We start from the raw sequence: 22,747 nt of genomic DNA on the forward strand, positions 1-22,747 counted from the left end.
ATATAGAACCCGTGTCGATCCCGCCGTGGCTCAATGGGCGTGCGTGTCTCTCACTCTCTTGTGTCAGCTAGGCCGTGGGCGGTGATGTCGAAGAGGATCCTCCATCCAACAGGCACCCGGGAAAAGGGCGGATGAGCAAGCGTGAGTGAGGTGAGACAACAGGGCTGGGGGCGTGCCACGGACAGCGCAGGGAACATCTCCACCCTCTGGGGCGCATATGACGCACTCGCACCCGTGGCTCGCATCCCTGCCCGGAGAGGCGAGCAGCGACCAAAAGGCGATTGGTGTGAGTGGGTGGATGGGTGGATGGGGTGGAATGGGACCCGATGCCGTACCGGACCGGTTGAAGGAGCGGACGTGACCCTTTCGTAGTACACGATACCTGCTCGACAACAGCACGGGACCGTCTCAACCACAAGGACCAGCCGCTGGAGGCGCTTCAACGGAGATGACGAAATGATCCGCCGGCGGGAGGGACGAACAGCTGTAGGCCCGGTACGTGTCCATGGCTCTCCGTGGGATAAGCACCCGCGGGAATCGGACCTCCGTCGCCCAGTGCTCCGTCTAAACGGAGTACGGTGTACCAGCCACCGAGAGTCCCTGAGATGAATGAAATGGCCGAGATCTCATCCAGGGTCATCGCCATCTGAGCAGGGGGAGAACCGACAGGCTTGGCGTCCACGACGTCCCCTGGCACTGCAGAAAGGACAGTGTGAGGCTGGCAGGTCTTGCCTTCACAGACTGTATAGCAATTTTTTCCCCATGCGGTGCTGGGGTGGCATCAAAGGATCATCTTGGTTGGAGGTGGCGTTGGTGGTGCTTGACGATCATGATTCCCCAAATTAATCATGTACGGCCGATTCATGAAGAAAGATTAAGCGTTCCAAATGGCGACTGGGATTGCTCTTTGGTAAAAAAACCCCAGACTATGTGTGGGTTCTCCTTGTTCGAGTCCAAGCTAAAGGGAAGCCGGTCGAGTTGGCTGCGATGCACACACGCCCCCTCGCCTCCAGCCTGGCTCACGATGCGCTGTGCGAGGTGCAGTACGTAAATACCGCTCATTCTGCTTATCTCGAACGGGGGGCGGGCCAAGGGCAAATCAATATTAGAATTCAAGCTTACTTGGAATAATCTCAAACGGCCGCGCATCATGTCTCTGGCGTGTTGTCTCTTGAGCATCAATTGCCCCTTTCGTGAGGCGGGCTGGCAAGCAGATTGTGCAAGCTTGGTGTGATGTCGATCTGCGACAAGTGTCGAGACGAGGTGAGTTTATTTGGAGTGTCAGGCACGCACTGTCGCAGGCCAAGAAGACGGCAATGCAGCGCCAAGGCATCCGCAGCCTCTTGCGGTATGCTTCGATGATTAACGCCGTCGGGAATGACAATTATCAGCGACAATTGATCGTCGCGAGACGCAAGCATGTGCGCCGTCGCGGCCAGTCGTTCATGATGGTGAGATGAAGAAGCGACGAAAAGGCTTGGCGATGCCAACACTGCGAGACAGAAGGTCGGTGATACAAGCACAGTGGCAACTCGCAGCACGGGGACAGTACAGTAAGACCTACAGCAGGAGAGCGGGTGTTCTCTGGTGTTCTCTGCAGGGGCCGGCTCTGTCCGCCAGTGAGGCCAGTTCAGTGAGGCATCGCCATGAGGGTATTGACGGGTTCTACAGATCTTGGCAACTTGGCACTGAGAGATGTCGGCTCTGCCCCGGCGCCAGAGTCGCATTGGCACAGCGGCGGATGCGTCGATGGACTGGAGGATGTTGTGTTGCGGCTGTCGGGACACGCCGCGCAACGGATGAAGGGATGCGGCGCGCGCGCGAGTTTGAGAGAAGTGGGCAACCACCAGCCAATCCGGCCCCCGTTCAAACATCTGTATCTAGGTATCTGTACGGAGGGTCCTTTCAAAAGCCTTGTCCAGAAGAAAAATAACGATAGTGAGTCAACCGATTATTACCATAGGTACGAGGATAAGTACACCAAGTACTTCCTGATTTCCATAAACCCTCAAGATAACAGGTTACAGCACACCAGCGACCGCTAGATCCCCTCCGTACGGAGCAATAGAGAGCGCAAACGGAGCCTGGTGGATGTCCCAATCAATCCCTCGCATCACTTGAAATCTCCGATGCTGCCGCCGACTGCAGCGGCTATCCTGAGGCGGTTAGCTTTTAGGGATTTCGACCTGCTCTGGGGCTGGTTCAGTGGTCCCTCCCGCCGCGCCGTTGCCGTCTGTACCGATCATCCCAATCAAGCTTGAGCGTCGAGGGGGCGGTTGACGCGGTGGACGGTGGACGACGAACGGTGGACAGCAGACGAAGGGCCCTGGGCCTGGCCTGGCCTGGTCTGCAGTCAATGCCATCCTTCGTCCACTGCCCTCAGCGCGCTAGACGGGAAAGTGCCTATAATTAATTTGCCCAGGCTCCATTCATCTCGTTGTCCAGCGACTCCAGTGACGTCCAGCCTCTCCATTGCCTCGGCCTGGCGTGAGCTGGCAGTTTATTGCGGGTACTGGTCGAGTGCTACACTGGCTGGCCCTGAGCTTCGCTGTGGATGCTATGCTGGGTGCGTGGGGCTTGCAGATGCAACGCATCAGCCATCAGTGACAAGCAACAACAAGCATCCACGGTGGCTGCTTCGCGTGTTGGGGCTGAATTCATTTCTGGGGGTTGGAGACTGGGGTTGCGCCAGGGCCGGGCATCTGGTGGACCCGGCTTGCTCGACTGGGCTTGAAGGCACACGAGCGACAAATGTCCTATGTAAAAGAGGCCCTCTGGTTGGAGAAGACTCTGTAGGCTTGTACTACTACATACTATGTAGCCACCGCCCGGTCTGGCCCATCAGCACAGTCGCCGCTCTAAAGGGGCTTCTCCTTTGCTTTCCGGCAGGCTTTGTGGTCTGCCGGCGGGCGTCCGGCCGGCCATCAAGTAGCGGAGCGGGATCTACCCGGGTGCGGCCTACATCGGGCATGGCATTGTGAATCGGGTCGGGAGGTGAGACGAAGCACAGTATGACAAAGGCGACTGCGCCTTGCTAGGGAGATGAACCACGAGATCAGGCCGAGTCCATGCCTCATTGGCGATGATCTTCGATCGATGGATCGCAGCTGGTGGGGAGAGCAGTCATGATGGCCGCCTCTGCCACCGTGGCAGTCGACTCCCTTGACCGCTGCGGATGCCTGACGGGCATGGCGATGATGTGTACTGTACAGCATTGATATGATGAAGTTTCTGCATCCCAGACTTGTCGAAATTGGGTTTGGACCGTGTCTGCGACAAGGTCTCGGGGGCACTCTACAGGCTGGAATTGCAAGGTCCCAGAGAGCGGGATAAGGTGAAGGATAAAGCCGACATCACTAAGACATGTCAACAAGTACCGAGACGGCGTGGCCACGCATCAAGGGGCGGAAAACCTTGATGCAACGGCAAAAACTAGTTCTGCAGGTCGAAGTGAGTGATGAATTGGGCCCAGCCAGTTGGGACTTGGGACTTGGGACTTGGGACGCGGTAAAGGTCGGTCAAAGATTCATCCAGGATCATCAACCAGACACTGGCAGACAGACAAGAGTGAGGCGCTTAAACGGCAACGGCGCCATGTGTAAATGGAGGGTCCAGCGTCCCATTGTCACTTGTCAATGTCCATCACAGTGCAGGACGAGTGCGAGATCGAAAATGCCCCGGACGGATCCAGGATCCAGGGGCCACGGGGCGCATCGCAATGGCGCACAGTCCACCGGCCGATTGGACAGGCCCGGTCCACACCGAGTACCGCAGACATACGTCGGGGTACTTGCAACATTTACAGCGGCATGCGTTCTACGGTGGTAGTGCACCGCATTCGCCCGCCGTGGCAAGCCCGCGCACGCCTCCATACGCAACCACGAAAGATAATGAAGGCGAGGGGTTCGGTGTAAGTTGGGGGTCCATGCGGGTTGAGGACACCGGGTGGGAGAGAGTTCTACAGTACGAACCGAAACTGCAGTGTTCACTTATGGCGGAGGGGGGGCCACTTGTGGAGGAACCCTGGGGAGGTTGCGTGCGTACTCGGCGCAGGCCAACAAGGCACGACAGCGAATTTCATACCGCTGTTCTCAGGGACTCGACAGTGAGAGAGGGAAATAAAGGGAAAAAAACGGGGTCTCGGTCGCCCTGAGAAGCCAAGCTTGGCCGACAGGGAAGAGAGGCTCTGGCTCTGGGGCAGCAGAGCTTGGCTGCAAGAGCGTGTGTGCGAAGGCTAGAGGGAAAAAATGGCGCACTGTGCACCCACCTGCGCAATCAAGACTCCCAGAACCCACCCGCACACCATCCATTCGCCCAACCAACTCGTTCCAATAATCCACTGCAGAGCCAAGACAAAGCCAACCCGCGGAAAAGAAGACGACGAAGAACAGCAGCAGAAGAAGGCAAATCCACTCCTGTCTCTCCTGTACCGCACCGGGTGTACCCCCCTCGCAACACTTCGCACTGGCCTGGCACACGGCCATCTGCTAGCTGTGGGTGGTGATGCCAAAGGTACACTCCCCACCTCGACATATCTTCACCCCCCTGCTTCGAAGAGGAGAAACCCGCCTCCCACCACCCCCCTCCCCCCCCTAGCCCAGGTCGCTCATCGTTCCCCACGCAAAAGGCAGCGAGACGGCGGAGCGCGGCTTCATTCATAACTCGCAGCGGTTCCCCCCCAGCCAGAAACGGGGAAACACAAAATAGAGCTGCGCGCTTTTCCAGTCGTCGACCTACCCTCTGTGCCATTCCGCATCCCTTCATCTCCTTTCTCCTCGACTACCTCCTCTTACGACTTCTTAATTCGACTTGGAAGACACCCCATTGTCGTGTTCTTTCATCTCCTCTCTTCTCGTGCCCCGTGCCTGTTGGACGAGGTTATTCAGTTTCATGCGGCCGCCTCCCCTCCCCCCTCCGCCTCCTCGCCTTCTCGCCCGTCCCCCTCTGCTGGATTACCGTTCCGTGCTGTGAACCCGGCCTCTACACAATCCCCAGGGAGACACGCGAGAGAAGAGAGTGCGAGAGAGAAACCATCGACACGGGCTCCTTCGACAACGACGGGAAGAATTGAGCATCGATCCGACTAATACGGGACAAACGCACTTGGCCTGCAGAGAACCATCATCCCGACCAAACACATCGAGCTGAATACGACAACGACGAACTACACAAACACGCTATTGCAGGGACCAATTCAACTTGACCAACCTTGGGCTCACTCACCTTGGTGATCAGACCTGATTCACTGTCCATATCACCACGCAATCACTCACACATCCTCTCCATCCACCCGTCCACGATAACGAACGCTCTCGTGGCATTCGCATCAACACCAACATCAGCACCAGCGTCAAGCTTCAACCAAACCCCAGCGCTTCGGAAGTGCCGTCGAACCGGTTCTCATTTCTCTCTACCGACGCTTTTCTCATCACCCCCTCCTCCGAACAACCAACCGCTGGCTTGAAGCGTCAAGCTGAATCAGTCAAGTGCCTCTTCTCCGTTGATGGTGTGTGGCCCTGCCTCCGTGGTCCCTCGCCGCTCCCAGTGACCGGCCCTCGCACCCAACCACCGCCCGCCGCCCGCTGTACCACCGGAGACTCCAGTACCTGGAAGCGCCGTACCCTTCACTAGCGGCCGCCCACCCCCACTGGAACCACTGGAACCACTGGAACCACTTGAACCCTTTCCCACTCGAACCCCTTCTTCCCATACCCGAGCAATCCCCATCGCCGCTACCGCTTCAGCGTCCCCATCGACGCTCAGCGATCGGCTTTCAGCGCCGTCCAGCAGGTTTTTAGCACCTAGCACCCGACTGCACTCGGCGAAATCCACGCGCTTGGCTACCGAAAGCGAATCCGCAAACGCACGTCTCCGAAGCGACTCCATCATGGCGGCACTCTCGGCCCCAGGGATGATGGTTGCTCCCCACCAGCATCAGCAGTCGATGCTCGACTCAGCAGGTACGGTCATTTTCCTTGTTGTTATCCTGTTATTTGTTACTGTTCGTTGTTCGCTGTTCACATTGCCTGTTTGGGTTTGCCTCCTCGCATCTTTTGGTAATGGTGCCCCTCACCTCCCCCTCAGCCCATGCCCACTTTGTCATCGGCTGGCTGGCGTCCGGCGCGGCCTCGGAGAAAGCATCGTGCTCGCGGCTTCGCGTCTGTCTTGTTCCCGACTTATCCGTCGTCACTGGATCGTGGTTGGGATCGGTGACGTGATACGTGGGGACCAACTTGGAGTTGGTTCTTTCAGTGTCGCAGCCGGAGCTGGAGCTGGAGCTGGAAGCGTTTCTCCATCCGTCCACCCAACCCAGAGCGGCCCAGCGCAAGTTGCAGCAGGCAGACCGACCAGTCCAGGCCTGGAAACCAGCCAATCCACCATCCGTTCGCCTCCACACGGACATCAGTCACATCACTGGCCGCCCTGCGCTCGCTGATGGAAGGCCCTGGCAGCGCTGACTTGAGCTGATTTGATCCGCCGCGCCCTCTCGTCTTTTTTTAATACCCCCCCTGCCCTGCCTCGCCGCCCTGTTGATGCATCCTCAACCCTGCCTAGGTGCTGGGCCTGGATCTCCTTCTGCCTCGTCCCTTCCTTTCCCCTGTTCAGTTCTTCCCTGCGCCTTGTCATCCTGTGCGCCTGTCCTCCCGCCTGTTCTCTCTGTCACCCATTCATCATCCCTGCCCGCTGACGTCTTCTCTTCCTTCGCCGACAGATAAAAGCGCCAACTCGCCTCCGTTGCGCTCCAACTCGGCTAGCAGCTTCTTGTCCGCTTCTTCGCCCCGCGGCTTCTCCACCGATTTGACCGATTCAATTCTCGAGGAAGGCGGCGAGTCTGGCAGCGAGTCCTTTGTCGAGCCCGTGACTCCTATCAGCCGCCATTCCCAGGACTTCACCCTCCAGAGCGGCCAGGACCTCGCCGACATCCAGACTCTTCAGTCCTGCCAGCCAATTTCCCTCTCGTCCTCTACTGCGCCCATTCCGATCCCGGGATCCAACAGGAACAGCACCGCAACATCTCCCACCAAGGCCGGTTTCTTCTCCTCTTCGCAGAGCTCCTCCCGCCGCGCCTCTAATACCGAGTCAACCACCCCGAGAGCCACTGACACCGACGTAACTACCACCGGCACCCCGCTCTCCCGCCGTTCCACACGTGGCTCGACGTCGAGCTTCAAGCGCACCATGTCGTCTTTCTTCCGCCGAAGCACTTCTCAGGCTCACATAGCCAAGGAATCTGCCATTGTCGACTCTGCTCCTTCCGTCGCCTCAGGCGTCTCTGACCCGACCTCGAATGGCCAGCCCCGCGCCGGTCCCACCCGCCGCTTCTCTATGAACCGCTCCTCGGCCACCACCCGTTCAAATTCTCCTCCTTCTCCCGGCTCTCCCCTTGAGATGAGGCAGAGTGCCCACGACACTAGCGACCGTCCTGCGAACGGCACTATCCCGAGCCAGAACGACTTTACAAAGAAGAACCGTGCATCCACTGGATTGACCCTGCGCGGCCGCGCTGTCAACTTTGTCGGCTCTACCGTCACCCGTGGAAGCACCCGTGGAAACCATCGCCAGCAGCTCCGCCGTCGAGCTAGCAGCTTCGACGGTGGCAGCCGCCCAACCACTCCCATCGCTGCCGGTGCCGAGCACCACCATGACGAGGCAACTTACCCTCCCGAGCGACTGCCCTGGGCTCTTCCCCCAGACTCTGGTACCGGCGCCAAGGCCCGGCGCATGAGCTTGAGCCTCCCCGATGACTTCGCTGTCGACGTTGCCGAGCTTCAGAGCGAATTCGAGTACCAAAGCAAGTTTCTCGGTCGTCACGGTAAGCATCTCGGCAAAGGCGCCGCCTCCAAGGTGACCCTCATGAACCGCAAGGGCTACCCCGAGGAGCTCTACGCCGTCAAGGAGTTCCGTGGCAAGTCTCACCGCGAGACCCAGCAGGACTACGAGAAGAAGATCAAGTCCGAGTTCAGCATCGCCAAGAGTCTCCATCATCCCAACGTCGTTGAGACAATTCGTCTCTGCACCGACCACGGCCGCTGGAACCACGTCATGGAGTACTGTTCCGAGGGTGATCTGTTTAGCCTGGTCCAAAAGGGCCATCTCAAGGGTGAGGATCGCAAGAAGGACCGCCTCTGCCTCTTCAAGCAACTGATCCAGGGCGTTTATTACCTGCATGCCAATGGCATTGCTCATCGCGACATCAAGCTCGAGAACCTCATCATCACCAAGGACAGTAAGCTAAAGATCACTGACTTTGGAGTTTCCGAGGTGTTCTGCGGAACCCACCCGGGTCTGCGCGAAGCCGGTGGACAGTGTGGACGAAACATGGGCGACATCCGCCTGTGCTCTCCCGGAATCTGCGGCAGCGAGCCCTACATCGCCCCCGAGGTTCTGGAGAAGAAGGATTCCTACGACCCCCGACCTCTGGATGTTTGGAGCTCTGCTATCATCATGATTTACCTAACTTTTGGCGGTGCTATCTGGTCCCGCGCCGAGAAGGGCAACACCCACTACGACAAGCTGGTCAAGGGCTGGAACAACTGGTACGCCAAGCACCCCGAGGCCGACGCCGCCATCTCGGATACCGATTATCCCAAGTGCTACGCGATGGACGTTGGAGTTTCTCCCCCAGCCCTTCGCCGTCTTCTACTTCAGATGCTCAACCCGAACCCGCAGAAGCGCATCAGCATTAGCGAGGTGCTTAACAACCGCTGGATGAAGGGTGTCGAATGCTGCCAAGTCGAGTCGTACGATGACCCGGCACTTAAAATCGACGCGACCAAGAAGGACACGACCAAGAACGGCGTCAAGAAGATCTTTTGCCACAACCACTTGCCCCCGAAGAGTACGGGATCCCACTCTCTCGGCAAGATGCCCGGTCAAGCGGGTTACTAAACGACGTTACGATTATCGACGCAAGGGTTTCTCAGTCACGTCATCCGGTTTCGGCCTCCCAACCCATAATATGGCCACGGAGATACGACAAGGGACTACCCGTTTTTCATTTGTTTATTGTTTTCCCCCTCGGGCGTGGCGAGGTGCGCAACTTGTGAGTTTTGCGTCTTGTTCATACACCGACAAAGGCGTTCCGGGGACGGTGACCATGGGATAGGGGGGTTTGGACGGCCCGCATGGTCTGGAGTTTGATCACTTTTCGTCTTGCTTGATTGGCCTCTTGCAGAATCTTTGAAGAAGATTGTGCCGCGCCGATTTCGGCGTCGGTATCACATCATATTCGACTCGTACATAGCGGTTACGGGCCCAGGGCCCAGGCTCGGGGCCTATCTCTCTTGTTCCTATGTACTTTTTTTTCTGGTCTTGGCTGCCCGAGGAGATGGGGAGAGGTGGCATGGAGCTAATACCCGTTGGAATCCGTTGAGGATCTCTATATTTTTCAACGCGGCGAAAGAAAAAGTTTGCAGATTAAAGGAGGTCATTCAGCTTGCTGTTATTTGTCGAGTTTGTTTTGGATGGGGCAATGCGCCCTCTGCCTCGTGCTGGGAAATATTCTCGCAGTATTGGGTGGGCGGGCTTTTGGGGTGTGTGGTGCAAGGAGACGTCAGCGGCGCCAACATCATTAGTCTAGTATTTGCGAAACGCATAATAGAGACTTGCATTGAGATCCAAACATGGTATTCAGGCATTGATTCCTGGTGATTCATGGTGACTACAACGCAATTGTGATTAGGTTGGGACGATAGCGGGCTGTTGATCTTGTTGGGGACGACAAACCACGCATAAAGGCAAGCATGTGCAGCGTGGGATGAAGTTGCGCAGACTCTCTAGTATCTTCTGTGGACGTCAGGGCCATACCCGACAGGACGGTGGACTGTATGCAGAGTACTACGGAGCATACCCGTCCATCATCCCACGCCGCGGCGTCTCACCACCTGCATGTACGACACGCGGCCACGCCCAGGGCGCACGCGTATCTATTTCCAAGTTCGACGGAGCCGGTACAAGCTGGAACATGTCATCTACAACACCACTTACAGCACTCACAGCACTACAGCACTCTGCAGCATGCGCGTTTCGCTTCGACGTGGGACGAACCAGACGAGGCTGGAAGCTCGGGCACATGACGGCGAGTTTGTGGATTTTCCGTGGGCGGGGGGAAGGGGGGGGGCTGTGGTGAGCGTGCGATATTGTTCTCTTGGAGGGTTGGCTGACCGAGTCTCGCGATATCGCCATTGGGAGAGGGGTTTTTCGCCTCACCGCTGCTTTTCTCCCGTCGCGATCGCCTCGCTCCTGCCCTTCTCGGGCTTCCGGATGAGAAAATGAGAAAAAAACAACCGCCTTGTGCAGCAGCAGCAGCCCGTCATCGTCGTGGGTTACTCTTCACCGGCCCGGATGGACGGTGCCGAGACGGGGGAGGTTGCGACGTGCTAGTTAGTGCTGGTTACTAGCCTGCTGCGCGGTGGTAGTTACAGCCAAAACCTAACCCCCGTGCTCCGCCCACGGGCTGAGGCTCTGTCGAAGCCGGCGCGCGAGGTGATTCGTGCCCGCGTCGCGGGATGGCGGGTAAGTCGGCAGTGGCAGATGCGCCGGCCGTGGGGTGTTGGAGGCTGGCTGTTCTCGTGCGTGTTGTTGTTCGTGATGCGTCGGTGTAAGTGGACGCCGGTGGGAGGCGGACGGCATATGGATGGCACGTCGATGAGAGAATTAGCAGCGAAGGAGGGTCACGAGAGCAGACGGGCCAGCCATCCTCGATAGAAGAGTAATAGTGAATAAGACGAATTTACAGACACGCACGAATGGTCGATGCAAAAATGTTGAAAGACACTTGTTTTTCGGGGACCCGGACCCGTCCTCCGCATTGCATTTCACGCATGGGCCCCGATCGGGACAGGGTGTGACCTCCGCGGAGCTGTCCCATTGGCCCTCAAAAGCCGGGGAAGCAACCCGACATGTTTTTGGTGTGGGATGCAAGCCTCTATTGGAGCTGGCCAACTGCCGTCGGTATACTCGACACTGCAGGGCCGAAGAGGGAATCCAGCCAGGCCGGGTTTAGAGTAGAGTCGTAAGCTTATCTGGCCCCGAGACGGGGTGACTAATTGCGGGCTGAGACCTTGGATGGCTGGCCGTGGAAAGTTGGGCGACGAGTTTAAGACAGTTTTAGATGAGAGTTGCAGTGACGTAGAAGTCTTACCTCGGCGAGGGTCAATTGCAAGTCAACATGTCGGTCGTTGCAATTTGACCAACCGAACCCCCATACAGTCCTGAGCAAGGGGCGCAGGGCAGTCTCTGTCAAGCCAGCTGTCCCAAGCGTGTACTGTGGTCCATCGTTATTGTAGACACCGACAGCGTGGATTGGCGGGGCTCTTGAGTCCCTTCCGATATATTGAGCGTCTTGTTTCAAGGTGCTGGCGGTTTTTGCGTCAAGGCTAGTTCATCGCCGGCAACGGAAAATTTAAGCCTAAATTAAGCATAATGACTGGATAAGTCTGATGGAGTTCTTTGGCAACGATACGCAACTTCGCGACCTTGGGTCCGGGTTACAAGTTGTCTGGTAGAGGGGTTCCTGTGAACTGGGAGAGGGTAATTTTGCACCTCGAGGTTTCTAGCACTGGCTTTTGGGGGTGGTTGGCGAAACAATAACCACGCATATTATTAGTGCCCTTGTCTTGCTTCTCTCGATGCCTCTATGCCTCGCCGTTTGCATTTGAGCAAGATTGCTTTACCTCCTCCATCTGGATTTGCTGCCATGCTCTCCAAAAGTCCATTGCTCCGCCATCCATCTTCCCGTGAACACGGGCGGGACATACATGTCTCTCGCTCGCGCCTCTCTGGAGTCAGTCCGAACAGCGATATTCTCGATAATTTGAACAGCTGTCTGCCCATCATCGTCGAGCCATTGCATTTTAGTCTATCTGCCAGAATCCCGCGAACGAGCTTGACGATGGCCTTCGAAAACTGGGCCTTGGGCATGTGGTCCTTGTCAACTTGTATGAACGAGAGATCCAGAGTCTCCGTTTGACAAATATCCTCGAGCCGTCTCACAATCTTCATCTGCTGGTCGGGATGTCGAACCGCAAAGTTGAATCGCTCCCAGCGTTCGCCTGTTGTCAGTGAGTTGGAGTTTTCGCTGAATACCCTTTTCAGTTCCAAGACCACACCGTCAGCAGTGTTGGAGAGGAGCTGAAAATGGGACCCTTTGAAGAACGAGCGGCGACAGAGGCGTTTGTACGGATAGTAGCTGAACGATAAGGATGTCGCACATTAGTCTTCAATGGCCTTGCTGTCTGATAATATGATGTATAAATTACAAAATAAAATTAAGTATTTGTATTCCTAAACTAATAAGCCATCTCTATTCACTTAGTATATTACAGCCCAAGTTAGGATCAGACAGTTACAACCAACAGAACTATAATACGCCCCCACTAAATCTCTCTAGTTACACACTGATCACTTACAGTAGCAGTGTAATCATCAGAGTATCAAGAGGTTAGGGTGCCCTAGTACACATACCCAGAGGGGGGACAAGAAGCTCAACAGTAACAAAAAACACCAACAATAGTATCAACAATAATCATCAGTGTATATGCACACTTATTTAGCACTGAACAGACAGATTGGCCCACCGACTATCAGCACACTTAGTTACGTTGAACCTCCTATTCTACCATTACCCGACCGCGACCTATATTGCTCAACTCGACGTCCTGATACACTCGACCATACACATCCACATCGTTAGACACAGCCGTCACAAATCGGTGGTATTATCCACTCAATCAGACTGCCTTAGACCTTCGTATCGTTTTGGTTCAAGAGTATGTGTCTCATACACATAGGGTTGTGTGCCTTGGGTTTCGATCTTGTCTGCACTCTCTGACTCTAGGCTTGTCTTTATCGCCAGGCCATTCAGTTCATAGCTCAATACAGCTCGAGTCAAAATAGCCGCGAATACAAAGGTGTAGATCACCGGCAGAGAGTCGGCCAAGGGTATAAGAACAATGCTGCCAATAAGAACAGTGCCGAGGATGATGTGAAGCCCGGCAATCAGTCGGACGACGGTTCCGAGAAGGCGCTGCAACACTTGCCAATTTTGTCGACGCCGAAGCCTCAAGTCACGGCCTTGACCGCAGGGAGTCAGCTCAGCAGTGATAATCTCGGCCACGCGGTTTCCCCTTCGGTTGTAGCCTGATTGAGGTGCAGCATGACGAAAGGCCAAGGCAAAGACCACAAAACTGAGTAGGTAAAGTGGCAAGTTGAGAACGGCCCACCCAAATAGCGTGGCCGTTTCCGGTACGCCAGGGAGGTAGACACACATCGGGGCCAGGGATATGGCCCAATATGTTAGCCGGTAGAGTTGGTAGAAGTAGTTTGCCGTCGCTCCCATCGCGATGGCATACTCGATAGCAGACACGAGAACCTTGGCAATGAAGGATCCCCCGTCTAGGGCCCTCATCGGGATGAGCGGTGCGCCGCCGTTGCTTGCTTTCTCCAGAATGGCCTCGAACTCGAACTCGGTTGGGTTTGGTGACATTAATCCAAAGCCCAGGAACGTGGCGAGAAACGGCCTTCGGGTGCTGAGGAGACTGATCTCGGCCATGCTGGGTCCGAACTGAACGAGACCCGCGGGTAGCAGCGCCAACAGGATGGCCGTCACAGCCATGTTTGCCTTGTTGACCTCTCCATAGGCGTCCAGAATACAACCCATCAACTCGGTCGACCACTGATGCGACCCGGCTGGATCAGGAAGGCTCTCGTTGAAGTAATTTGCAAACTGCTCAGGGCACTGTTCATGAAAGCGCGGACTAGAGTAGTGCTGCACAGTCGGAAAGAATCGTCTGAACTGAGAACGGGATCGTCCGGGGCCTGCAATGACGATAGATATGCATAGGGCATGAGCTGCCAGAGAGAACAGTATCTTGGAGCGACGCATTTTTAACGATTCAGCGACGGCGGTCCGGTATTCGCGAAGTGCAAAGAGATTGGCCCAAGAGCAAGCGAAAATAGTTTACCAAGGAACATGAGAAAAAGGTTGCAAAAGACAGGATGGGGCATTCTCAGTATAAAGGTGTCAGCCCAAGGAAAAACCCTGGTATGACAAGGGTGTTCTCAGGCAGCCCCCCAGACGTCGGTTAAACGCGCAAAAAAGGGCTGAAAGTCAGGATTCCGCCTCAGATTTTATATCCGTCCAATAGAGAAGCCTTGGTTCTTGCAAGCCACATCTCTTATGGACAAGTCCGGTTTGGAAGGCAGGGGATAAATTGGGGGCCGAAATGGAGCAAGCAAAATTGCTGATCAATTCACGGCTACAGTACCCTTCAGTCGTAGCTGGGCCAATCAAAAACTAGGAATAACGTCCCTAGTATGTCAGCCGGCTTACGGCGCAGGCTGACCAAAGTTCCTCGATTATATCCTTGGCGCTATCTCCTACTCAGTGTTGATGCTTATGGGGCGCTGTGGATACACCGGGTATAGTTTATAATTATAATTTATTTATTAATATAAAGTAAAAAAAGAAAACACTTAAGATAAATAGAATATCTAAGCTATTATACTACTCTAGTATAGTTTTATAGAGAAATTCAGGCTGAATTATGTAAGAGTTAAAGCGTCAGAGGGACACTGCCCTACTCTAGAGTTGGATCATGTAATATAAGTAAGCGCTTTACAATACAGCAGACCCAACCTTCAGATCTTATGCATCACCATAGCGGGACCAATCCTTAAAAAGTGCTAGCGAATAGTACCTAGGCTACATTATCTTGCACCTTGATCTAACGGGACCAGTAGAAGACCAGTTTTGTCCAATCTTCATCTTTCAGCTCTTCAAGATTGCGATCATCCCCAGGTACTAGCTTGCGCCTTCGCTTCATTGCCTCCTGCAGGAAATCTTGGCCTCCCGACTTGTCCCCCATTTGTTTCAAGAGGCAGCCCTTTTTCCATAGCGCCCGTGCTTCCTGGCTTTTGCTGTGAGACGTTGCTGCAAAAGCCTCGATGGCGACATCAAGATGTTCCCTGTGGATAACGTCACACGTTAGAGAGATGCTCAACTGATTAGGCCTAGCTTGAACTGGAGCTTCGAAGAAACCTCACCTTGCTCGCTCGAGGCGACCTTGTCGCATGAGATCCATAGCTACACTGTACGAGCAATCTCCTGCAAAGTAATGCTTCCGCCCTAAAATGGTTCGGATATTTTTTACTGCTCGCTCATGATAGTCTAATGCCTCTGGATACCGCCGCTGCGCGTTTCGGATATTGCCCATGGTACGCCAGATGTGACCGGACCTGCAGCGGCTTTAGTTTGCGAAATTTGATGACGGGGTGCTTTTTCCTGTTGGAGAAAAGCAGGAGTGAGGGTTTTAGCAGCGTTTTTGGTTGTCAACTTACTCTGTGGTGGTTAGGTCGTCGACGCCGAGAAGTCGTTCGTGCTCCTCAAGAACGGGTGACAAGATCTCTTCCGCTTCATCTGGGCGTCCCTCAAGCACATATAGCAGAGAAAGTGAGATGGCCGGAAACGTGCCGCTGAACTGAGGTGCGTCGTGGACGCCCTTGAAAGTGGTGAGGCTTTGGTTAAAGCTGTCCATTGCCTCCGGGACCATGTCTTTGTTGACACAGCAGATACCCATCTGATTGTACGCCGTGGCCAGAGCCAGAACGTGCTGCGGCTTGTTTTGTTTCTTGATGAGGTCGTTCAAGATGTCGATCCATGCACTTGCATACTGGATGCCGTCTGATGAGCCCGTCATACAAGCTGCAAATGACGCGCTGTGATGCGCCTCTCCCAGCCAGTGCAATATCTGATCCTGATCGCCGTCGCCCTTTCTACGAGCTGCGTTAAGGACCTTCTCTGCCAGAGAGGTGAAGGTCTTAGCCTGCTCATGCATGCCTCGCTCTGAGAGGTACCTGCCGTTGCCACATTAGACTGCCATCATGACTCGCCGCCTCACCCTGGAAGTCTCACCAAGCGTAGCTGCTAAAGACGTAGCCACTGGTTGCTGTGCCTTCGAACCTTTCTTCTTCAATCTGAGATCCGAATTGACTTTGGAGCTTGGAGATGTGAGGGCCCCAAGTATCGGCAACAGGGACTCGCCAGGCCTGGTTTCTCGTCGGGTCCGTTCCGCTTACAAAGGGCCACACCGAGGATATTAGAATTGCCGCTGCTGCGAAGATGTGGCGAAGCTCCACCTCGGTCTTCTTTTGCCTGACCACTTCCTGTACGACACGGTGAATCCGTAATTCGTTGGCTGCCATGTTCCGCGACACAAGAGAAGTATGGATAAGCTCAGCCCGGGCCATCAAGTAGTTACCCTTATTCGAGGGGTAGTCTGTCAGCTCAACCTGATCTGCGCCTCCTTCAAGCAGCTTTTCCGGTATTCTGTCTGGGTCTAGGACGGAGAGAACGCCCAGAAGAGCCCGTGCAGGATTGCTGAGTTTCTCAACAGCCCAGACGGTCCCAAGCGTGTACTTATAGTTGCCTAGCATGCCCTTGACCCGTAGCTCGTGGAGCTCCTTCTTGTTCTTGCTGTACCAGACCTCAAAGTCTTCGAAGCTGAGATGATACTCTCGGATAATGGCGCTCATCTGGGCAATGCCCAGGGGAAGCCCACCCAAGGCTTCAGCAATGCGCACGCTGACGGCGGTGTCGCCAGATTGGTTGCGATCCGACAGTTTCCGAAGCATCGCGGCACCTGCCACCGAAGAGAAGGGTTCAAGGTTTAGGCCATTATCGAGACGGAATGTCTTCTCATTCACCAGCGGGTACTTGCTCGTGACGAGGATACAGCCTGGGCCGTGGTCCGGAAGCCAGTTGTATATGTCGTCGGGCTCCTCGACGTTGTCAATGATCATAAGCCACCTTCCCTCCACCTGTAAGGACTGTCCACGTTGCATGCGCCAGCCCACCGGTGATGATAGCCACTGTTTGACTACTTCGCGAGCCGACACCTGGTCCACATTAACAGAAACGGCGTGGCCACCCAGGCCCTTTGCCAGCTCGACAAACTGGGGGCCGATTTTGGGGGCGGGATCCGCATAGATCCATATGACAGCGTCGAAGTGACCTAGCCTCGTGAAGGCGTACTCGCTGGCCGTGTCGGTTTTGCCGATCCCAGCGATGCCGCACAGAGCGAATATCTTGGGCGTGTTAAGGCGATCCTCAACCGAGTCTGTTCTCCCACTTTCGCTTGGGTGAGGCTTCCCCAAGCCAAAGAAGTTGTCAATGTTGTCGAGTACGTCCGATCGTCCGTAGAACTTCTGGTTCCTAGCAACCGAGGCAGTGAACAGAAACGGAAATCGCACCCCCCCAACAGCCAAAGACTCGAGGGCATTGTCGTGGTCGTGGTCGTGCTCTTTCTCGCGCTTGATGGCGTCTTGGCTGGGGACGCCCGAGCCAGACTCTGGTGTGAGGACGGTAGTCCCAGGAGTGTTGGAGTAAGCCCCAACAAGTGAGCTGATGCTACTTCTAGGTCTCAAGACTAGATTCTCCAATGCATGGTGAGGTGTGCGTGCAAGAGCATCTTGCACGTTCTTGGGTGCTAGGTCGGCAAAGTCGGAGAAGAAATACACTAGCTTAACGTATAAAGGGTCATCTTTTTCTATCGTGGCCAGTCCAAGATGTGTCTTGTCAACGTCAACCAAAATTTCTCCTAGAGCCCCGGTTCGGACCATAGATTCTGTCATGCTCTTGGCAAGGGTGTTAACGAGATGCTTGACAGACGACTATCATGCTTAGTTGGGCTTACCAGCGAGACTGATCGTTTTCTCCAGTTGCGAGGGTTTAATAGGTTCTCTTTAAACCTGGTTTCTTTAAGCTCGTAGATAGAGAAAATCGAGATTGGAAGCTGAATGTTCTCGAAATGTCTGCATACCCGGATGACCCCTTCCATTTCGGAAGGGGTCATATTATCCTCCGATATTTCTCTTTCTTCATGCTTCATCAAGAGACGCACCATCTTCCAACCGTCCGCCGAAGTACTCACAAGATGGGGGGTCCCGAGGAAGATGATACCGGATACAGCCTCTTGATAGGCTTCTCGAGAATCGTTCCCAAGAGCCAAAGCCTATGACACTCAGTGTGATTAACAACAAAGGAAGGAATTGGTCATTGAAAGGTAATTCTTACCTTCTTAACAATGAGACCGCCGAGGCTGTGGCAGATTAACAGAAGCGGTCTTTGATAATGCTGTAGCTCGAGGTCAGAGAATGCTTCAAATGCCAACTGGGGGCAAGCTCAATTACTTCTGGTTGTGTTCTGCTCTGACGGAGTCCGGCAACCAAGGAAGTGCCTTGGCTCAATAATTGGTCCCAGAGAGACGATCCGTCAGTCTGCAAGGCATAGGTGAAGAGAAACACGCGAGTATCTTTGAGGTCGGATTGAAGTAAGGGCTTGAGCCAGGAGCAACCGCTCTTCACTTGCCCTGGCGAGTGCTGCGCCCAGGCACTGGGGACTACAATGATGCTAGAAGACGTGAGCTTGGAGCCTTGCTTCGAGTTCATAACCAGGCTACGTACTCGATACCTGGTCCTGCAGTATCTGGTTTTCGGTAATCGTATATCAGCCGCAGCTGGCCCTCGTAATCGAGTCGCATAACGTTATGTGGCTCAATAGCCTCAAGTAGTTGAGTAGCGGCAGCCTCGTAATGGTCAGGTTCGGTGAGGTGCAGTGGCTGCGTGAAGTTGGTGGGAGACCGGGAGCAGGGGAGGGGTGCAGAGAAGCATCTTTCGAGATCAGACTTCGCCTGAATTGGTAGGCCGACCCTCTGACTTTTGTTATCACTCTTGGCAGTTTGACCAGGTAATTTCTTTCATATCATGCGATAGTCTATAACCAATAAGCCGTGCGGAACTTATCTCACTCACATGTAGTGTCACCACATAGTCTTGTATCACCACATGGTCTACTACCCTTTCGTCGGAAAGCCGAGGCAAGCCGCCGCAGAGAATAAATCAGTTATCCATTTCGGACTTGGTAGCAGGAAACAAACGCCCGCCAGGTTGAAGCTGAACTATGTCGCGAGTGGTTTTCTGAATGACCTAAAAGCATATCCAAGAGTGAAAAGTATCAGAAGGGACAGAAATCGCAAAAGTCTTTGGCTTTATTATCGATGAACTGATAGTTGTTCCGCGTGGATGCCAGGGAGAATAATTTTAATCGTGGACGGTCAAAGTCCTGCGCGCAGATGTATCAGGAACCGTTGCCAGGTTAGAGTATTGCATAAATACCAAGGCAAGCGGTCGGCCCAAAATCTCCCTCGTGCATCATGAATAGATGTATCACAGCCTTCCTAATTACATCACCACCTCATCTTCATCCACATCCAGCAGGATGGAAGTTGCTTCCCCGTCAGTACAGAACGTTGAATCAACCATCTGGTTTCTTCAAGAGAGCGATTTATATTCCACAGTGAAGCCGTACAGCCTCGCTTTCACCCCTCAAGGATCCCTTCCCCGGGACAACATTGTTCGCACTGAAGTGCATGTGTCAGTATCCGACCTTCGCGGCTCGAGCCATTCTTTCAGCCTGGAACAGAATGGATTCATGCTTCTAAACCTTGACGGTCAAGATCATACCGTCGACTGGGACTCTCAGGAGGCTGTCGAGAAGGTTCACTACCCGACGGTGATTGCCGCTGTCGAAAGAGCCGTCCCCGGGGCTCGTTGCCGGGTCCTCCATCACCAGGTGAGCAAATCTGGCGTTGATCTATGTTTTTAAATCCTTAGAAACTTCAAGTGTCGTAAATTGATCTTTCATTTCGCAGATACGAAAGAGAGACCCCTACTTCCCCAGGTCGACTGGACGAGACTATAAACATGGGCAACCACTGCGTGCAGCTCACACCGGTAAGTGCCACCACGAAAGGCCGATTAGAACTGAAACACGCATTTCTAACTGGCGTCATGATCCAGACCTGGTTCAATCCTCGGCAGAGCAGCTCATCCAGGAATGCTCAGGAGAACAGGCAGATGAAATTCTCAAAATGCAGTATCAAGTCGCTAAGTCAGTAATGCACCGAAAAAAAACTACCGCTATTGGTATTCCATTCCGTAGCTAGGCTGATGAGTAGGACTACAGTGTATGGCATCCCCTCCAAGGCCCGAATCAGGACTGGCCACTAGCTCTGTGCGACGCGGCGACTCTGGATCCTCAGCGAGATCTGGAGGTTGCGGACTATGTGACTCGAACTACGAACAGAGAGCATTCCCTCGTTTATGCCCGTCCCAGCCATCGTTGGTGGTACTTGAGCGAACAGAAGAGCAGCGAGGCTCTCTTGTTCCGTCAACATGACTCTGCCAAGGGGTCTATGTCAGGTGAGATCACTGCTCTAGTACCCTTCCATCGCTCTAAAAAAAATCACACAGGCGTGCCGCATGCATCATTTCAGAACCCAAACTCGGTACAGAAGAAGCCTAGGGAGAGCATCGAGGTGGTGGTGGTGATTTTCACTCCCTGAGACGGCAAGGCAGCTTGTGAGCTCCGAACAGGTTACATATAGGCAGATTTCTAGATAAGTTTGAATAGTCTTGGAAACTTTGTTTCGATGATGGCAGTATACAAGCTTGTTTGCATAACTAGACTTATCTGCCATGCCTCCATTTTCAGTTCCCACCTCGTAGTCCTTTCGGGGCATTCTCCATGACAAGCCAGGATCCCTCTGAGACGCCATGAGTGTTGTCGCTGGCTGCACACATTATAGCAGCCGCCGGGATGCCCCCTGTGGGCTGCATCCAAGGCTGAACTTTTTCGGGCGTCGAGTTGTATAGCTGGGTCACGCCTACGGGCGTAGACTCGACAGGAGTTCGCTCATCGTTATCCATGTTGACGGCGTAAGGAGGCAACGTCGAAGCGCTGCGTTACATCCTATTAGCGCAAGACAAAGATAGTAGAGGCAGAAGGGCTAAGCGCGAAGAAATTGAATCATACCAGAGCAGCACTGAGGATCGATAAGTTGGAAGGGTGGCAGCAACAAAAAGTAGAGAGGCAGCTTTGGTTGTGGATTCCCGGGCCACATCAAGCGGGAGGCCCCGGTCTTTTTATCGCTTGTGCCGTCTCGTGAGAGCCCCGGAGTAGAACAGACGGGGATTTGTAAATACCCGATATCCCTGAAAATCAATCAGGCTCGGAAAGATGAGGCAAGGGCGCGGCGCGGGGGTGTCAGGAGGGATCAAAGTGCCGCCAATGATGGGTGGCCAAGCCGGGCCACGTATCACTTGGGAGCACATGCATAACGAGTTGCTTTACCGGCATGAAATGACTAGTGCATATGTGTCTAGCAAGCCGAACCATCTTTGGTAAGCCGAACCGCCTTTGGTAATCCGGACCTACAGGTCGAGATAGGGGGTAAAACAAGGCTCTCCAATCGGACTGACGAATAAAGACATTCTAAGGCAATCTCATCATCCAGACACTCTCGGTCAGAATTACCAAGGGTTCTGTAGTTCCACTATTGGACCGATGAGCACGCACCAAGGCTGGAAATCCACGACCAGGAACCCATGTTGGCTATCTTCCCGAAATCGCTTGCCTTCTAAGAAGACCGTTTATAGAGCTACAAATTTTCTTCTTGCATAAACCCAGCAACAAGTCCATATATGTGACAGATCCACGACCCAGGCAAGCATAGATAAGAACAAAAGTAGCGTAGCTAAGCTGAAGAAGGCCCATATACTAAGATGATTCTCCAACTCCACAAACCCCATGCTAAAAAAGGAGGCGGCAAACGAGATCGGAACGTAGAAGTACGCCAGGAAGCTCAACTTGCCGAGTCTATCAGTTTGTTGCACCGTCTTGGCGGTCTGTTCCTGGCTGCCTAAACTCATCAAGATGTTGATGTTGCCGGAGGCGTGTTCCGAAAGGCGGTCGCAACGTGCTAATAGATGCTCGTATCTGGCCTCGAGTTGAATAGCTGCCTGGTCTGCCTTCAAACGGTGCCTGGGATCGACGGCTCGGGGCCACTTGGGATTGCCTCGCGCCTGGACCGTCCTGAATGTGTCGCGAACGTAGCTGCGATAGCCATCTAGGTTGGCCTTGAGGATTAGAAGCTCCGACAGCCTTGCGGCGTCTGCCTGATGGGGTACCCCCCGAATGGTGTCCTCTAGGAGCTCGAGTAGCTGGTCGATGGACGCCGCTGAGAACTCAAACAGCTCGTGTAAAGCGTAGAAGGCATCATGAGCCATGACGCCGGACTTGAGGTATCTACCATAGTTCTTGTAGATATGGCGGATGCTCTGAGGATATTTCTCGGGAGTGACTCGCTCATCACGAAACTGGGGAGTCTGTTCAGGTGTTCTGGGCGTATGCACGGTGTGAGCCCCCGAAGTTCGTGACGTCGAAGAGGTGTGGTTCTCCAACGGAGAGGGGCCTAGTGCCATCCGAGGCCGGTGTTGGAAAATAGGATGCAATTGGGTCTCCTTGGTCAGCGCGAAATCACAGAGCCACGGGCCGCCTTTACTGCCAGCGAGCTCGTTGCCCGAGTCCATCCACACAATGACTGTGTCGAGATTAGCTGCGAGCTCTATGCTCCTGTGCACCAGACTCACTAGACCAAGTAGTAGTGTGGTATATGACCTCTATGGAGATGCTCTGCTCGACGGAGAAGGAGAAGAGGTCGTGCAGCATGAAGCGGCGGACTATGGAGTCTCCTATGGAGAAGTTATGCAGTCGTGCAAAGTTCCCGAGATGGATCGCCATACTCGAGCGACACTCCTCTCTTAGCGTTTCTAGACGTAGTCCAGACTTTTTCGGTGCCCAAGAGCCGGGGTTACAGACCCGTAGCTGTATGAGGTCTTGGGACCTAGG

At 54.3% G+C, this 22,747-nt stretch overlaps 8 protein-coding genes across 8 annotated transcripts; 2 read left to right on the top strand and 6 right to left on the bottom strand.

Annotated features, from left to right (window-relative positions):
• Window positions 1-1,114: 1,114 nt before the first annotated feature.
• On the bottom strand, window positions 1,115-2,019 carry BGZ61DRAFT_178290 (uncharacterized protein). The gene has a single exon (XM_046237657.1). It carries the CDS (start codon window positions 1,872-1,874, stop codon window positions 1,179-1,181), a length of 696 nt encoding a protein of 231 aa, XP_046107257.1. The 5' UTR covers window positions 1,875-2,019; the 3' UTR covers window positions 1,115-1,178.
• Window positions 2,020-5,487: 3,468 nt separating this feature from the next.
• On the top strand, window positions 5,488-9,160 carry BGZ61DRAFT_178301 (kinase-like domain-containing protein). Its single transcript, XM_046237658.1, has 2 exons — window positions 5,488-5,960; window positions 6,713-9,160. Exons 1-2 carry the CDS (start codon window positions 5,888-5,890, stop codon window positions 8,887-8,889), a joined length of 2,250 nt encoding a protein of 749 aa, XP_046107258.1. The 5' UTR covers window positions 5,488-5,887; the 3' UTR covers window positions 8,890-9,160.
• Window positions 9,161-10,099: 939 nt separating this feature from the next.
• On the bottom strand, window positions 10,100-10,736 carry BGZ61DRAFT_446008 (uncharacterized protein). The gene has a single exon (XM_046245167.1). It carries the CDS (start codon window positions 10,630-10,632, stop codon window positions 10,432-10,434), a length of 201 nt encoding a protein of 66 aa, XP_046107259.1. The 5' UTR covers window positions 10,633-10,736; the 3' UTR covers window positions 10,100-10,431.
• Window positions 10,737-12,727: 1,991 nt separating this feature from the next.
• BGZ61DRAFT_529469 (uncharacterized protein) lies at window positions 12,728-13,885 on the bottom strand (the record flags this gene model as incomplete). The annotated part of the gene is made up of 1 exon (XM_046253408.1): window positions 12,728-13,885. One exon carries the CDS (start codon window positions 13,883-13,885, stop codon window positions 12,728-12,730), a length of 1,158 nt encoding a protein of 385 aa, XP_046107260.1.
• An 841-nt stretch (window positions 13,886-14,726) lies between these two features.
• On the bottom strand, window positions 14,727-17,619 carry BGZ61DRAFT_345908 (nb-arc and tpr domain-containing protein; the record flags this gene model as incomplete). Its single annotated transcript, XM_046239834.1, has 4 exons — window positions 14,727-14,967; window positions 15,046-15,237; window positions 15,340-15,855; window positions 15,914-17,619. 4 exons carry the CDS (start codon window positions 17,617-17,619, stop codon window positions 14,727-14,729), a joined length of 2,655 nt encoding a protein of 884 aa, XP_046107261.1.
• A 128-nt stretch (window positions 17,620-17,747) lies between these two features.
• Window positions 17,748-18,509, bottom strand: BGZ61DRAFT_321092 (uncharacterized protein; the record flags this gene model as incomplete). The annotated part of the gene is made up of 3 exons (XM_046238937.1): window positions 17,748-18,011; window positions 18,190-18,409; window positions 18,463-18,509. Coding segments are annotated over 3 exons (531 nt in total), but the record flags the coding sequence as incomplete, so codon positions are not given.
• Window positions 18,510-19,276: 767 nt separating this feature from the next.
• On the top strand, window positions 19,277-20,402 carry BGZ61DRAFT_346468 (methyltransferase; the record flags this gene model as incomplete). The annotated part of the gene is made up of 3 exons (XM_046239883.1): window positions 19,277-19,594; window positions 20,016-20,259; window positions 20,311-20,402. The coding sequence occupies 3 exons, from the start codon at window positions 19,277-19,279 to the stop codon at window positions 20,400-20,402; spliced, it is 654 nt and encodes a 217-aa protein (XP_046107263.1).
• A 145-nt stretch (window positions 20,403-20,547) lies between these two features.
• BGZ61DRAFT_346587 (uncharacterized protein) lies at window positions 20,548-22,320 on the bottom strand (the record flags this gene model as incomplete). Its single annotated transcript, XM_046239895.1, has 2 exons — window positions 20,548-20,712; window positions 21,640-22,320. 2 exons carry the CDS (start codon window positions 22,318-22,320, stop codon window positions 20,548-20,550), a joined length of 846 nt encoding a protein of 281 aa, XP_046107264.1.
• Window positions 22,321-22,747: the final 427 nt, after the last annotated feature.

The sequence above is a fragment of the Ilyonectria robusta genome (genome assembly GCF_021365365.1).
Source record: "Ilyonectria robusta strain PMI_751 chromosome Unknown BGZ61scaffold_5, whole genome shotgun sequence".
Taxonomy (NCBI): Eukaryota; Fungi; Ascomycota; class Sordariomycetes; order Hypocreales; family Nectriaceae; genus Ilyonectria; species Ilyonectria robusta.

What these genes read in the sequence shown, in the direction of transcription:
- BGZ61DRAFT_178290 (XM_046237657.1), bottom strand. Translation starts at nt 1,874, where the DNA reads ATGTTTGAACGGGGGCCGGATTGGCTGGTGGTTGCCCACTTCTCTCAA.
- BGZ61DRAFT_178301 (XM_046237658.1), top strand. Translation starts at nt 5,888, where the DNA reads ATGGCGGCACTCTCGGCCCCAGGGATGATGGTTGCTCCCCACCAGCAT. An exon ending in GTCGATGCTCGACTCAGCAG is followed by an intron (nt 5,961 to 6,712) that starts GTACGGTCATTT and finishes CTTCGCCGACAG; the next exon opens with ATAAAAGCGCCAACTCGCCT.
- BGZ61DRAFT_446008 (XM_046245167.1), bottom strand. Translation starts at nt 10,632, where the DNA reads ATGCCGTCCGCCTCCCACCGGCGTCCACTTACACCGACGCATCACGAA.